General features: G+C 41.3%; 1 protein-coding gene across 4 annotated transcripts; it reads left to right on the top strand.

The window, feature by feature from the left end:
• Positions 1-359: 359 nt before the first annotated feature.
• Positions 360-13191, top strand: znf532 (zinc finger protein 532). 4 transcript variants are annotated; one of them, XM_053649239.1, is made up of 9 exons: positions 360-590; positions 3997-6292; positions 6468-6649; positions 7787-7963; positions 9391-9553; positions 9662-9979; positions 10953-11065; positions 11751-11892; positions 12185-13191. In XM_053649239.1, exons 2-9 carry the CDS (start codon positions 4022-4024, stop codon positions 12680-12682), a joined length of 3864 nt encoding a protein of 1287 aa, XP_053505214.1. In that variant the 5' UTR covers positions 360-590; positions 3997-4021; the 3' UTR covers positions 12683-13191. The 4 variants fall into 4 exon arrangements, with proteins under 4 accessions (XP_053505214.1, XP_053505216.1, XP_053505215.1 ...); XM_053649241.1 differs by lacking the exon at positions 360-590 and adding an exon at positions 802-884; XM_053649240.1 differs by lacking the exon at positions 360-590 and adding an exon at positions 815-991.
• The last annotated feature ends 3559 nt before the right edge of the window (positions 13192-16750 follow it).

Here is a 16750-nt window from a genome sequence, read left to right on the forward strand (position 1 = left end):
CACACACACCCCACCCCTGCAGATCTGTCGCAGCTCCCCAGCCGCCATGATGACGGGCCTTTGTTCTTTTATTTATTTATTTATTTATTTTTAAATTCCTCTGAAGGTGTACAAGATCCCATCTTCTAATCCTTTTATTATTTTTTTGTTTATTTCCAACCTCTCCTGTCGCTCCCCAGCTCTCTGACTTTCACAGCTGGGTGCGTTTGCAAGCCACTACTGTCTCTTCTGACACACACACACACACACACATACCACACATACACACACACACACACGTAGACAAAAGGCCAGAGCTGCCTGTCGAACACTGCCCCCTTTTTCCTTTGCATCTGCGAAGGCACAGGGTGACCCACAGGACAGGAGGAAGAGAAGAAATAAAAAACAAAATAATAAAACACATACACATACACACACAGACACACACACACATACTGAAACACACACATTCACACACACATATACTGAAACACACACACACACACACACACAGAAACAGAATGGGGCCTGGCTGGATCGGGATGCAGCGTTTGCAGGGATCTTGGAATCATGGAAGATTCCCAGTAGACGAGGGAGCAAAGAGATTTAGGGTAGGCACCGGTTCATGCATGTTTGCATTTGTGTGTGTGTGTGTGTGTGTGTGTGTGTGTGTGTGTGTGTGTGTGTTTATGGCCTTTTGTTTTCTCTCCCTCAGTTAGAGAAGACAGGATGCTTGGGTTGCCCAGGACTGAAGGACAAGACAGCTGATTTTAATTGACAAAAATCTCCCCCTCTCTCTCTTTCTCTTTCTCTGTCTTTCATTCTGGGAGAAGACGTGGAAGGAGAGGAAGCAGGGACGAAGCAGGGATAAAGGGAGAGGAGCATGAACCGGAGAGAGTGAGAGAGTGAGTGAGTGAGTGAGGGGGGGAGGTAGAGCAGGAAAACGGAAGAGCAAAACCAGTGCTGCAGAATGGGGTAGAAACGGAGAGGCAAGAATCAAAAACGAGGCCAGGTACCGAGACGTGTTTACTGTTTACTACTCCTCCTTCATCTGCTTTTTTCTTTTCTCAGGAAACACACAGGGAGCTAGTAAGAGAGAGAGAGAGAGTGACAGAGAGAGAGTGCACGATGGTCTTCATTTCTGGCTTGTTTTCGGCTTCCATTTCCATCTTAACGCCATCTATCCATCCATAAAAACCCATTCCTGAGCCTGGCGCGTGCATGTTCACTGTCCACGAGCGTTCACGTCTGTTTTTCAGGCCTAGTCCTTTCTTCAGATGAGCACTCGAGGTCTTGGGTCAGGAAAACTCCGTCCATGTTTAACGTAGATGACGTCAGGAAGGACTTTCAGCCGCATTTGCCTGTATTTCAGCATTTATTTTCAGTAATTGCTTTTAAATCTATCTACAGGTCATACCAGGATCATCGAGACTCAACGTTTCATGATCAAGGTTTCTGGCAGTAAAAAAATATATATATATCTGACCTAACATGACTATCTTGACAGGAATGTTCCAGTTCTGACGGAAATGTGTGTGTGTGTGTGTCCGTCCTGTGAGGCTGCACTGCAGCACACACATTATGTGAGGGGACCGGAACCGGTTGAAACCGGTTTGAGGCAGATGAGGAACAATGCAGTCCCTGTGCTACAGGGCAGATAGCAAGGCTTCAAAAAAAAAAAAAAAGAAACCAGGGCGCAAAAGAAGCCTCAGTGCATGTTCCCAGGGTCATGTCAGGGTTTCATACGGTTCTCCTTCTCATTGCAGGTCCTTGCGTGTTTGAGACAGGGCTGGATAGCCTCACAGACAGTCACACGTTAGCATCTTTCTTTCTTTTTTTTTTGGGTCACAATATCACAATATCAGCATGGCTGCCGTAATGTGACCCATGGAAAGTGGGATTTTTTTCAGTGGAGAAAGCAAGCGAGAATGGAAGGAAGGAAGGAAGGAAGGAAGGAGGGAAGGAGGGAGGGAGGTGTTTGGTGGTGGCAAAGGGTGAGAGAGTGGTGTGTTTGAGGGGGAGGAAGGAAGGAAAGAAGGATGAAAGGAGGTTGTTTTGCAGTAAAAATGGTCGGAAGCGAGGGTGAGGAGTGCTTCATTTGCATGCTTTCACTACTCTCTCTGTGTGCGTGTGTGTGTGTGTGTGTGTGTGTGTATGTGTCAGGATCCCTGACTGAATTCTGTCAGGTTGTGTTGCTTTATGTGATCTGAGGCATCTGATATTTCTGCTAGCTTTGCTTGCTGGCTCATTTTGAGGCCTTGTTTTAAGCCTTTTGCCTCTCATTTCTCCATCACAACCTCCTTTTTTTGTGCTGTTATTTGTAACATGTTTGTGAGTGTGGATGAATGTGTGTATGGAGGAGAAGGAAAAGGAGAAGGAGAAAGAGGAGGAGGAGGAGGAGGGAGAAGGCCATTTTGGCCCTGCCTGTGCAGAGCGTGCAGATGTTAATAACAGTAATGGAGGACAGGCTGGCTGCAGTGAGCTCAACCACTAGAATACAGGCAGCAGTGGGATTAGCGCTGGTGGCTAACCTGACTAGCCCATCCTCATCTTTTTGGATTTGATCTTTTCACCATACTAGGATGTTTTTCGTATCACGAAAACACTGTTTTGGAGGATGTTTGGCCAACTCTGCTTGTGTTCCTTCATGCATTAGGATACTTCGGTTAGACTGGATTAAACCAGTTTCAACTATCTAGGTTAATCTTTATTTATGCTACATCAATAAATTTGTATTTATTATTTTGCAACGACACACCTCGATGTGTAGATTATCGGTTACAGTAGGCTATGCCTGCCACAATTATTCCATTTTAGCTGGCAGTGAAACACTGTGCATCATGCCGCGATAGGATAATAATCAACGACAGGGTGGCACGATGAAGCAGAGTTACTGTTACCACCCCAATGGCAATTATTTTTCTACAACAGCCCCCAGTCCACAAAGTGTTTAGTTCCTCTTATACTGCAGAAATTTGCCAACAATCCTTTTATAGTTATGCTGAATGTCATGGAACGTCCACAGAACACGGTTTTTCCCCTTTTCTCATTTACGTTATAGCAGCTGTAAATGGTTGTTCCCTCACCAGCCTCTCTTTTTTTCACTTTCTTGAAGTTAATAAGACAAAAATACAGACAAACCGCAAACTAAACTCCTCTGTCCTGAAGATGTAAAGTTACAGCTTTACCTCGGACTGTTACAAAAACGCTGACACTGGAGACTCCTTCCATAAACGTTAAATAAACATTTCCTTACAGAATGGTTATTCATTTTTTAAATTTGTTTATAAAGTGGAGCGTCTTCTGTGAACGAGCCCGTTACTAAAGAAACAATAACGTATTAAAACGAGCGCATTAATATAACATTAACCTGCAATGTGCAGCTGCGCTACTGTCAAAGCTGCTGTTATAGAAAATTAACCAGCACCTTCTGACCAATCACAATCCAGAATTCAACAGCGCCGTGGTATAATACGATATAATAGCAAGCAATACATCCTATACCCAATGCTAATGCAGGTGGTGTTGTGATTGCAGTCATGTTTCCTTTATAATTGCTGTCTTTACTGAACTGGGAAGTCCTGGAGAGGTGTAGAGTTATATGTAATTTCGATTAAAGGCAGTCTTTAGGATTTCCAGAACATTAAACCTAATGCAAAACATTCGACAGAAGTGAAGAGGCAGTGGCTTTCATGTTCAAATGGATGGATTTATCTGTAATTCCAAATAATTCAGCTTTCCATCAAAGTCAGTTTGAACATGATGGCTAAACGCTGTCTTACTTTGCGTGGTAAAAATACTACTTTACAGTAAAATTGTTATTTTTCAAAATCTGATAAATTACCCGGCATATACTAATCCGTATATGCTGCTGCAGTGTATGCGCTCTAGGGAAAGTGTCCATTTATAATTCAGTGTCTTGATATGTCAGTGATATATCATTTAAAGCAGGATGTAATTGTTTTGACGCCAAATTAACATTATATTTATTCTTTATCTCTTTTTTTCTTTCAAAAGGGTTTTAGTTCATTTTCATAAGACCATGGGCGACATGAAAACCCCGGACTTTGATGATCTACTTGCGGCATTTGACATTCCTGATATGGTCGACCCCAAGGCCGCGATCGAATCCGGCCATGATGACAACGAGGCGCAGCTCAAACAGAACGTCCACCACGATGAGGACTCCCACATTCCCTCAACACAAGATGTCGGAGTGAGCGTTATTGTCAAGAATGTTCGAAACATTGATGCCAATGATCACTCACTTTCAGACAAAGATATCCATTCCTCAGTTGGAAACGGAATGCACAACGGGTTCATGGCCATGTCGCCCAACAACAGGTTCAGCAAAGATGGTGACAAGCTTCAAAAAGGTGGAAATCATGATACAGAAGTGGCTGGCTCCAGGTATAACCAGTTTAGTCCCATTTCCAGTGCTGACGAGTTTGATGATGATGACAAGATTGAAGTAGATGACCCTTTGGACAGGCAAAACAATTTACCTTGTTTCAGACCAAATCCTCTTACAGGTCTTAGCTCTAAGCGAGAGGAGCTTCCTTCTAAACTTTCAGGTAATGTTCCACCTAAGATGGGAACTAATGGCAATTACAACCATTCAAAAACTGAAAACACTAATACCAATGGTAGTTTAGGAAAATCAAACACCTATAATCCTCCAAAACTAAGAAAAACAGAGGACCAACTCAAAGAGGTTCTCAATGGCCAAGATGGAAAAGAAGCAAGGGAACCAGTTCTTGGGTTGAGTATGACCAACCTGTCTCAAGCCAAGGCTAAATCATCGGCCAAGCTCTCATCCTGCATTGCTGCTATAGCCGCTCTTAGTGCAAAAAAGTCCAGCACGGACTTGACAGCTGCTGAACCAACTGTAAATAGCCAGGACTCTCCAAAAGAGGCTAAGGAGAGTCCAAAAGTGACAGAAAAGTTCCTAGAGCAAGAGTCAGCCCTGGAGCTTGCCAAGAAAATGCTTTCCAAGCAGCCCGAGAGTCCTTGTAGTGTTACCAGCGAGAACAGCAGCAAAGGGTCTCCATCATCCCCTGCGGGATCCACCCCTGTCATTCCTAAAGTGCGCATTAAAACCATCAAGACGTCTTCAGGCCAGATCAAGAGGACTGTCACCAGGGTGCTGCCAGAGTTTGACCCTGAAGGTCTGAAGAAGGGTATCGACTCGGGATCCATTGTAGTATCTTCCTTCTTGTCTTCCCCCACATCAAACTCTATTTTGCCATCTCCTACCCGAACATCACTCCCTACCACAGTGGTGGCGACTTCTGGAGGTTCAACCATTGAAGTCACGAAGCAAATGACCATCAAGCCTGTCGCTACTGCCTTTCTACCGGTGTCTGCAGTAAAAACCGCTGGTTCCCAGGTAATCAACTTAAAATTGGCCAACAATACAACAGTAAAAGCCACGGTCATACCTGCTGCGTCCGTTCAAAGTGCCAGCAGTGCCATCCTTAAAGCTGCCAATGCTATTCAGCAAAATACCGTTGTGGTACCTGCTTCCAGTCTCACCAACACCAAACTTGTGCCAAAGACTGTCCATCTTACCAACTTGAACCTCCTTCCCCAAGCTGGATCAGCCTCCGAGCTCCACCAGGTCCTGTCTAAACCCCAGCAACCCATCAAACAAGCCATGATGGCCAGCCAACCTCCTAAGAAAGTGTCTCGTGTGCAAGTGCTGGCCAGTTCCCAGAGTTCAGTTGTCGAGGCCTTCAACAAGGTCTTGAGCAGCATCAACCCTGTGCCGGTGTATGTTCCCAACCTTTGCCCTCCTTCCTCTGCATGTATTTCGCTACCATCCCGTGGCTATAAATGCCTCGAGTGCGGTGACTCCTTTGCCCTAGAGAAAAGTCTAACTCAACATTATGACAGAAGAAGTGTTCGTATCGAAGTCACGTGCAACCACTGCTCCAAGAACTTGGTCTTTTACAACAAGTGCAGTCTCCTATCCCATGCCAGAGGACACAAAGACAAAGGGGTGGTCATGCAGTGTTCCCACCTTATCTTAAAGCCTATCCCTGCTGATCAGATGATCCTGACCCCGTCAGTGACCTCTAGTGCTCCCATTTCAACTACAGATCACGGCTCATCTGCAGGAAATCAGGGTAAAAGTGAAACAACAGTGATCTCGGCACCTTCTTCGGCTCCTGTAGTGGCTGCCATGCCCCTAGATGAAGATGCTTCCCGGGTGTGTCGATCAAATCTCAAATGCTTGGAGTGTAATGAGGTGTTTCGGGACGGGTCGTCTCTGGCTATGCACTATCAACAGGCTGCTGAGTCGAGTGGACAAGTATGTTTGAACACTATAGATCCCCTCTCGTGATCTTTTTTAAAAGCCAGCCTGAAATAAATGTGCTTGCGGTGCAGTATGATACACACAGGACACGAAAACAAAAACAGTGTAATCTCTATGTATAGCTTATATTCTTTTACAGTACGTTCTTTTTATTCTCCTTCTGCTGCAGAAAACCTGCACCATCTGCCAAATGCTGCTGCCAAACCAGTGCAGCTTCGCCTCTCATCAGCGAATCCATCAGCACAAGTCTCCGTACATCTGCCCAGAGTGCGGCGCCATCTGTCGCTCCGTCCATTTCCAATCCCATGTCACCAAGAACTGCCTGCACTACACTCGCCGAGTGGGCTACCGGTCAGTCCTCGCATCAGCTCATGTGGTCATTACTTCATTATTTCATCACTTCCTATCATTGTCTGATGACAGAAGCTGCTCTTATACTACATTTTGCTGAACAGCTCACTCTTATGAGGTACTGAGCAAGCATTTAACTATTCACGATCGCATCATCAGCAGCAGCGTTGCCAGGTCTATTTTATCTTTACTAACTTCGTTCTGTGGGTAGATTCTTTTTTTTGTCCATGGGTTTGGGTTAGGGTTTGAGTATATTAAAAGTAGAACCTAAATTCAGTGATCCGGTGTATTCCTTCTCATAAGTATTTTTTATATTAATGACAATATACCTAAGAATTTGTGATCAATTTAGTCATCACCTATATTGAAATATCACAATATTGCTTGATTTGTAAAAGCAGGTTGTTTGTTTTTTTACCGCAGTGCTGTTGAATTCTAGATTCTGATTGGTCAGAAGGTGGTGATTCATTTTGTTTATATAACAGATGCATGTATTCGTTCGAATACCTTATCGTTTCTATAGTAACAGCTCATTCGCAAGGACCTGGACAGTATACGTTCCACATAAACAGATTAAAAAACTTGCAGTTGTTCTGTAAGGAGAGGTTTATTCAGCATTTACGGAAGGAGTCTCCTGTGTCTTTAACTTTAAGCTTTCTGACATCTTCAGGACAGAGGAGTTTCGGGTTCTCTGCAAAATGACAAGCCGCTGTGCTTGAGAGACAATAAAGAAAGGGCTGGTGAAGGAATGACCGTTTAAAGCTCCTGTAACGTAATTGAGAACAGGAACTAACTCGTCTCACAAACGTTAAAGGTAACTATAAATGGATTGTTGGCAAATTACTGTAGTATAAGAGGAATTAAACATTTTGTGGACTATGGGCTATCTAAGTGGAATCTCTGCATCGGTTCACCCTGTTGTTGATCATTTTCCTATAACAGCACGTTACTTATTTTGTGTGACATTGGGTTAGTTTAAAAGTCTACAGACCTGGCAACCCTGTTCAGCAAGCTTGGAGCTCTGAAATTACAGATATAGCCACCAATACGGTCGTCTCGTTGACGTGTACCGTAGCTGCGGTCATATTTATTCGAAGGCATAAGGTTCAGTCCTTTTCGTGTTCTGTTCATCCTCAGATGTGTCCACTGTAGCGTGATCTTTGCTGATGTCGCTGCTCTCAAGTCACATACCCAGGGCTCCCACTGTGAGATCTTCTACAAATGCCCTATCTGCCCCATGGCCTTCAAATCTGCTCCGGGCACTCACTCCCACGCCTACACTCAGCACCCGGGTGTGAAGATTGGAGAGCCGAAGTGAGTATCATGTTTATTCCGTATACATGCTGTACATGTCATGTAAAACCTTGTTATTTGAGAAGAAGACTTCGCATTTGAATGGCGCTGATTAGAGATTTTGTCAAATTCTTTTCACTTTACACTTAACAAATCGTTTTTGAGTTTTCCTTAAATAGAGCACAGATTTTAGGTGGTGATGTAATAAGCGAGTCAAATCGTTTCCTACACGCCCACTTCCTCCTGTGATGTTTTGTTTTGTTTCCCAAACAGTTACAGAGTAGAAACAAATTATCCACAGTAGCTTGTAGATGTTTTTTTTTCCACACCCAGCTTCTCGTCCACTAATCAGCACTTGCTAATGAAAAGAGCAGGTGGTTCCTTTGTGCTTCAGCGTGACTGTCAGGAAACACAATCACACTTCGAATAAATAAGCCATATTAAAGACCCATGACACGCGTATTGACTCTCGATAACATGTGTGATCGAATGTCTTTCAATACGGCCAATTTTATCCATGTTAATTGACGAGAATATTCCTCTTTATAACAGATGTGCCTCTGATTGAATCATTTCCTGTCCGGCTCAGCTGTATTTGTTTGACATGTTGTCATTTCCACACTGTAGCGATGGGTTTGTTCAACATAATGCATGTATATATATATATATATATATATATATATATATATATATATATATATATATATATATATATATATATATATATATATATAATTTTTTTTTTTTTACTTTGAGTCTCTCCTGTTTTATCCCTACCGGCATTTTTAAGAATTTCAGACATCGTAGCATCATTTTTCTCAATGTCTCAGTGTCTTAAATGATTATATTTAGGATATAATCAGTAAGCGGTGATCCTAAATAGTACCATCCTAATATTACCAAGTGGCGTAGCCAGGAATTCATATCAGGGATCAATAAAGATATTGTTATTTTATCATTTAAGGCACGTTTATCTAACGTTATTACGTCAATCTTCCTATATTAATAATGTTGACCTGAAATACTTTTATGACAGTTACACTAAAATGATTCATACAAGATGCCAACATTTAACATTGAACATTTATGGAAGGAGTCTCCAGTGTCAGTGCTTTCAGGACAGAGGAGTTTACACATCTTTGCGGTTTCTTTTTTGCGGTAACGTGACAAGCGACTTTTTTTTTCCTGTTGACTTCGAGAGAGATAATAAACAGACTGGGGAGTGAAAGACCAATAATATAATATAACTTATTTCACAGATGTTCCAGAACATTAAATATAACCATAAACAGGTAAAAAATAAATGAATAAATAAAATACAATAAATAATTAGCGTTGTGGTGGCAATAGTAACTTTTCTCCACACCTGATTATTTTCCTGTGACGGCATGGCACGCAGTGTTGTATTATTTACATAATGGTCACTTTTTTTCCACTTTTTTTTGTAGGTTGATCTACAAATGCTCCATGTGTGATACAGTCTTCACCCAGCAGATTCTGCTCTACACACACTTTGACCAGCACCTTTCCAGCCAGAAAGTGTCTGTCTTCAAATGTCCAGACTGCTCCATGCACTACGCCCAAAAGCAGCTCATGCTGGATCACATCAAGGTGATGACGGAAATGAGCGCGGACATGTCAAAGATTCCTCCTGGATGGGGTTTGGTGTTTATTTTGCATAACGCTAATCCGAAACCTGTCTCCGTTCTCTCTTTACAGTCGACACACGGGACGCTTAAGACCATCGATGGTCCTCCGAACCTCGGCATTAACCTACCGCTCAGCAGCAAGCCCATCAACTCCCTGACCCCGAACTCCAACAGCAAAGACTCGGCTCCTCTAAACAACCTGGACAAAGGGGAGAAGAAGCCCTTGTCTCCTGTGAAGAAAAGCGGTAACGGGACTGACATCCTCAAAAAAAAGCCTGTTTCGTCATCTGTGTCGTCCTCGTGTCCTGGCTGGACGTGCAAGGAGTGCGACCGTCTCTTCACACAGAGAGAAGTCTTCATCGCTCATATGAAGAGAGAGCATGGGAAGGTAATGAAGTGAAGAAACCTAGTGTTACATCTAGCTAATAAAATTACAGACAAAAATATACTAATATGTCGTGCCAGAAGGGTATGAACCTAGCAAGTCCTGTATTTTTTTAAATTGCGATTTGTTTTTGTTTTTTAAGTTAACTGACAGTAGCTATTGTCATAGCAAGATGAAATACTATGTAAGTAATTCAACACTCTGTAACATGCTGTTATAGGAAAATAATCAACGTCTATACGAGTTACTATTACCAACAAGAAGTGTTTTATTCCTCTTTTAACACAGCAATTTTCCAACAATTACAATGTTTATCCATTTATAGTTACATTAATGTTGTGGAACACATTTCTCCTTACAGAAAACTTTACCATATATCCTATACACTGATTTATTTTATTTTTTTGTAATTGCCTCACATCACCGCTTACATTTTATTAAGGTGAAAAATTGCAACTAATAGCGGCCTGTACGGAGTGCTGTGTGTAATTTGCGGCAATCAGAAATCAACGATGACAAGAGGGAACGGTTCCATACAATTCTTCCCACTAAAGGTGGAGTTAAGTGGACTCTACTCCATGCAGAAATAATGGCTCATAAATGACTGGTTTAGGCAGAATCGGCATGAGGAGGATAATATTAGCCCTCTAAAGGGAAATAACAGACTTTGCCTCAGGGGTTAGACGAGTCATGACGTGCGCGCTGATGAGTTTAAAACGCACAACGAGGTGATTACGGCGCCGGCGCGGTCCGGTCGAGGGCCGAACAGCGGGGAAGATTTATTGTTGACACGAAAACAAATTCACAAGTGTTTTTATAAGCCGTACGTAGGCAAATGATTAAAGTCATACCCGCTGTGAACATTAACGAGACGTATTATTCGAACGTTTTGTACGTTTGAGCCTTTTGAGCACGACAAATACAGCGGAGTGTTTCAAATGCTTCTGTCTTTTTCTCTTTTTCTGTCTCTCTGCAGCAACTGAAGAAGCATCCATGCCGTCAGTGTGACAAGTCGTTTAGCTCATCGCACAGTCTCTGCAGACATAATCGGATCAAACATAAAGGCGTTCGGAAAGTTTACTCCTGTCCGTGAGTCTCGCCGAGTCCGCCTGTTGCTAGTCTGTGTGAATAAAATGACTTTTAGCGAAATTAGGATGACATTTTTTTTCATCAATTCCTATTTTCAGGATGGAAAATAAGTGATTTTACACACACACACGTATATATATATATATATATATATATATATATATATATATATATATATATATATATATATATATATATATAGCACTTTTTTTCATCCAGAAGCCAAAAGCTCACAGTGCTTTACCTGTATTTAAAAGAGAGATGAATGATGAAATGGTTCTAAATCTATGAAAATTTCATTGAATTGAACAATTGAAAAAATTAATGTTCTAAAGACGTTTAAAATTCCTCATTTTTATTTTGTACTGACTCAAACTTCCAGCATTTATGAGTTTGCAGGTTTAAAGTTCACCTAAATGAATTAGCCAGCTTCACCACTTTTCATTTACCGGAGTAAAGTAACCCCTTTTCTCACTTTTATTTAGATTTGGTCTGAGCAGTTTTTTGTAGAAAAAAACTGCCATTACAAAGATTTTAATCAGTGTTTTTCCATTTTTCTTTAATTGGGGATTTAAAAAGTGGTTTTGCAGAAAACAAACCATAAAACGAACCGCATAGCTGTGATGTCGTTTTGTAAAAAAACACTTCACAAAACAGAGGGTTCTGCACCGATTTCTTCCCCTAGTTACTGTCCTGACTCCACACGCACTTTCAGCAAGAGGCTGCTGTTGGAGAAACACATCCAGCTGATGCACGGCATTAAGGAAGCAGAGAGAAAGTCAGTGGTGGAGTCCAGCAGCACAGAGGAATCCACTGTTAAAGACCAGGTGATTTTTACTAGCTGTATGGAACAAGATACTTTAAACCTATGTCTCCATCATTACCTTCCCTTTATGACTTATTATACAAGTGTGTATTAGGAATGAATAGCAGGATATTTCCTAAACAACTCCCACCTTATTTAAAAATAAATAAATAAATAAATAACAACCTGTTTGTAACGTTTATAAAAGTTTCAAAGTTTAGATTCAGAGTTTTGTTATGTGCAGATTTGAAACATTTAGACTTCAAATTGTGGAATTTGAATAGGAGCCCTAATGTTCTTGTTTGTGTGAGCAGGTACGCAGTCCCAAACGAAAGCTCAACTCTGACGGCGAGGACGCCGAAGAAGAGGAAGAGGAGGAAGAGGAGGAAGAGCGACGCGAGGGGATTCCCAGCCGGGAGCGCACAGGCTCCTCGTGCCCTCAGCCCATGAAGAAGCTCAAGGTGAGCGTGTTAAAGACTCACAGGTGCGCCGTGTGCAGCTTCTCCACCACCGAGCTGGCGCTTTTCCAGAAGCATCTCCCGTCGCACAAGACGGACGGCTCGTCGCACCAGTGCTCCGAGTGCGGTCTGTGCTACACGTCTCGCCACTCGCTCGCGCGACACCTCTTCATCGTGCACAAGATGAAGGAGCCTCCGAGCGCCGAGCAGCAGGAGAACGCTCCGAACGTGCCGGACACACAGTGCAGGGTGTGCGGCAAGACGTTCGACGCCGAGCCGGCTTTAAACACGCACATGCGCACGCACGGCATGGCCTTCATCAAATCCAAGAGACTGAGCGCAGCTGAGAAGTGAGTTTTCTTTTAAGAGAAATCTGTCTCAAACACTAATATAGAATCAGGTTGAGACGGAAGCAACCTTCATATTCGTAGAGACGGAGACGTAGAGATACGGAAGCAGTAAAACGTGGAAAAACAGGAAAAATGCTGGGTTCTTCTGGAAACGTGAAAACGGGAGATGTGCGGAAAAACACGGCCTTAAACACATGAACGTACACGTGGGCAAAGACCTTGTTGTTTTTTCATTGAAATGTGAAAACGTGGGTAGAAGGTGGACCGTGGAGACGTTATACGTCTCGTTCCTGCATCTCACGTATACGCCTCACGTATATACGACTTATATATATACATACACATATATATGAGAAATGTATAAATATAAATAAGCACACTTGTGTGTTCGAGGATATGTAATATATTGAAAGTGGAATTACTTTATGTGTATTTAAATATATATGAAAAATGCATTTTGTACACTTTATGATAGATGTTTGTATGGATGTTCAATAGATCTTTTATACGGCAGGAGTTTTATTTTCTATCAGACCCGTCTCATCGTCATGTTCTCGAGCAAGCCGAACGTGTCGAAACCTAGTCGTCTTCGCCAGGTCCCAAACCTGTTCGCTTGGCTTAAGCTGGAATTCATTTACCAGCTCATTTACTAAACTGTTCGTTCAGATTTGAAAGCCGTTTTAGACAGAATTGTACCGCAAATGTATTCACTAAGCAAAGACATGTTTGGTGTCTGCAAACCTCATGTGGAAGTCAGCACGTGCACCTGAGACACCGTTTCACTTTTCATAAAACATCAGAATAAGTCTGGATTATCATCCAAAGCGCTTCCGATGCACGATTCAGCATTCAGAATGTTCGCCACGCCCCCTGCTCGGGTCTGACACCCGTGTGGAGCGATGCCGAGCTAGATTCGGCGACTCAAGTCCAAAGGTTACATCAATATTCATGCGAAGAAAGTTCATGAAATCGTGATGTGCGTGTGGGGTGATTTTATCGCACTTTTAATGTGCGATTTTTTTATTTGTCAGAGTAATAAAACAATGCCTCTGTGTTCATTCAAAGCAAAACACGCCCACAGTTTGAAGGATAAGTGGACCAAGCACTCGTCTGCTACGCCTGCAGAGAAGTTCATTCATAATTGTATCCAATAAAATTGGTGATTGGTCTCCAATTAACATGCATCTCCTCCGGTATTTATGTACATCTTAAATATTGTCCTCAAAGGGTGTTCCATAGTGTTTTTGAGTGTATGTACATCCAAAACACAGAATCAGGTAACTGGTAACTCAGGTAACTCTTGCGAACTTTCGTAAAGTTACGTCTGAGGTATGAATACGGCTGTGTGTAATTATTTTAGTATTAAATCCTCACTGCGTACTTAACGCAACTCTGAATACTCTGAATGCAGCAACCTTCAGACACTAAACATGTCTCGTCAGATACAGAAACTACATTTCTCTTTTTTTCTAATCCGTTTCTTTAGACCAAACTGTTTACTCTATTTTGTCATCCCTATTTGTTTCCATGATCTTTTTTTAGATATTTTTTTGAATGATTATTAAAACACTACAGATAACAGATATTCTAGCACTTTCAGCCACTGCCAGAGGACCACATCAAACCCATATGTCTCAGCATTCGTCTTTGCTTAATTTTCTGAAAGTTCCTTACTGAATTAGATTTCATATCAGAGCTTTGTTTCTGCGTTCATATCAAGCAGCACCATGCTGTTTTTTTTAATTACTTTTTATTTCCTTTAGTCTTCATTTTTATTGTTTCACCAGGAACTGCTGAAATACACACAGGGCAAAATACTGCATTTATGGTATGTTTTAGTACTTACAGTATGTAACCCTCAAAATCCGGTTATTCTGTTCTGCCCTGCTATTCTGGCCCGTTTTTAAAATCCCCAAAGAAGAATCTGTATGAAAATATTCGCCAGATTTCCTTTCTCACTAATTCATAGCCAGGAATTTGATTTAGCTATGCTACGCCGCACACTTGACTCAACCGGTTATCCTAATTTGCTTGCTTTCAACAAAAGAATATGTCTATAACCATTAAACTGGAATGTTTTCAAAAGCCGTTAGCCGTTAGCTAAGTACGTTTTTCAACATTTTCATCCGGTGAGACGTGGGGATGTTGTATAAGCAAATAAGAACAATAAAAAAAATCTTTATTACAGTCCTACATTTGTTCAGAATTTCCACACAGGACACAGGATGGATGTATTTATGTGTGTGTTGTTTTTAAAAAAAAAATTTTTGGATAAATGAAGTTTTGTGAGAACGCATTTGTTTGTGCATGAGAGAAGCTGTTCTACGATGGTCGTTTCTTAGGCTGTCTTGCTGCTGTTCCATAGACTTGTCCGATGTTTGTGTAAAAAAAAAAACCCCACAAAAATAGTTATTGTCAATAAACAATACAGAAAAGAAACCTGAACACAGATGTACAGTGGGTTTTTATTCAGCTGGCTTCATCAAGCGTTTAGTAAATACCAAAGATTGCTATGTATGATTGCATGCACGTTGTAAAGTGCTGAGGTACCAGGTATCTTTATTGACTTTATCGAGCATAAACAAAGCTACTAGTTTTAACTATGAATTATTTTCATACCAAGTAACAGTCATTATGTTATAAACCTGAGCTGCTAATCAAACTCTGAAAAATAGAGATGAATAAGGAAGTTTTATTGTTGGCCACAGATGTAAAATAAACATATAAACAGAACAGAAAATGTTATAGCATGTAGATGTGTGAAAATAATCAGGCAGATCAAGTGGAGATGGAGGAAGCAGATTCGGTAATGATGCGGATGTGAGATAGAGCAGATCGGGTAACAACAATGACACGGATGAAAGGTTTGGTTATAACAGTCTCACAGAGGATGCAGATCGGGTAACAACAATGACACAGATAGGAGGTTTTGTTGGGACAGTTACACAGGAAATGCCGATAGGGTAATAATAATGACACGGATGACAGGTTTGGTTATGACAATCTCACAGGCTATGCAGATCGGGTAACAATAATAGCATGGATGCAAGGTTTGGTTATAACAGTCCCACACGGGATGCAGATCAGGTAACAAAAGAGAAATGGATGGAGGAATTAATATATATATATATATATGTCTGTGTGTGTGTGTGTGTGTGTGTGTGTGTATAAATCAGATAGTGGTTAGTGGAAGGAATTTATTCAACACTACTAAGTGTAGCACAAAATAAGTTTCAGGCTTCAGCCTGAATACACCTGGCATGAAAACACACCAGTGTGTAACCAAAGCACTGACCTTTGTGTGCGTAAAACCTCGATTTGCACGCAGGACTTAAAGAGGCCAGTAATATCTCCATCCTTCTGTAAACATGTCTCCTGTCCGTGTTATTTAAACGTGGTCCATCATAGCTGGCCTGAGAATGCAAAGATGCTACAGGTGAGAAAGACCACTATCCTCTCAACCCTCTGCTTCTTCTTCTGCTCCTGTGCAGCTGTGTGTGGACTCAACATCAGCGCGAAATGTGCTCAGGATGCTGCGATGTTTCTCACAGAACTGAAGAAAAGTCAGCCTGACCAATACGCAGTGCTGAGTAAGTCATGGACTATATAGATCCATAATCTATTATAATTATATTAATTAATAAACTAATAATCACTAATGATTATTACATTACAGAAGAACATGGACCTTGGACCTTATTAGCACTTATTGACCTTTTTTTCTTTCTTAAAAAAACAAACAATATATGTATTAGGTTTCTGAGTAGTAAATTATACTACAGTATAGGAGGAAATACACAATTACACACATTTATATCATACTTCTAATTCTAAACTTATTATCAAACAATTATACGTCTATTTCTAGACGTTATCACAAATTTCAAGCTTCAAACTGTCCTATTCTACTGTTGTTCTAGAAATAAATGCTTGTAATAAAAGTTTAAAATGGGAGGTGTGATGAAGCAGAGTTACTCTTGCCAATGCAATGTTGATCATTTTGTTCCCTTTAACAGCACAACCCTAAGCCTTTCTACACCATTATGGATTTTTATCCATTTACAGTTACATT

Source organism: Ictalurus furcatus, chromosome 18 (genome assembly GCF_023375685.1).
Source record: "Ictalurus furcatus strain D&B chromosome 18, Billie_1.0, whole genome shotgun sequence".
NCBI classification, from domain to species: Eukaryota; Metazoa; Chordata; class Actinopteri; order Siluriformes; family Ictaluridae; genus Ictalurus; species Ictalurus furcatus.

What these genes read in the sequence shown, in the direction of transcription:
- znf532 (XM_053649239.1), top strand. Translation starts at nt 4,022, where the DNA reads ATGGGCGACATGAAAACCCCGGACTTTGATGATCTACTTGCGGCATTT. An exon ending in ACTCGCCGAGTGGGCTACCG is followed by an intron (nt 6,650 to 7,786) that starts GTCAGTCCTCGC and finishes GTTCATCCTCAG; the next exon opens with ATGTGTCCACTGTAGCGTGA. An exon ending in GTGAAGATTGGAGAGCCGAA is followed by an intron (nt 7,964 to 9,390) that starts GTGAGTATCATG and finishes TTTTTTTTGTAG; the next exon opens with GTTGATCTACAAATGCTCCA.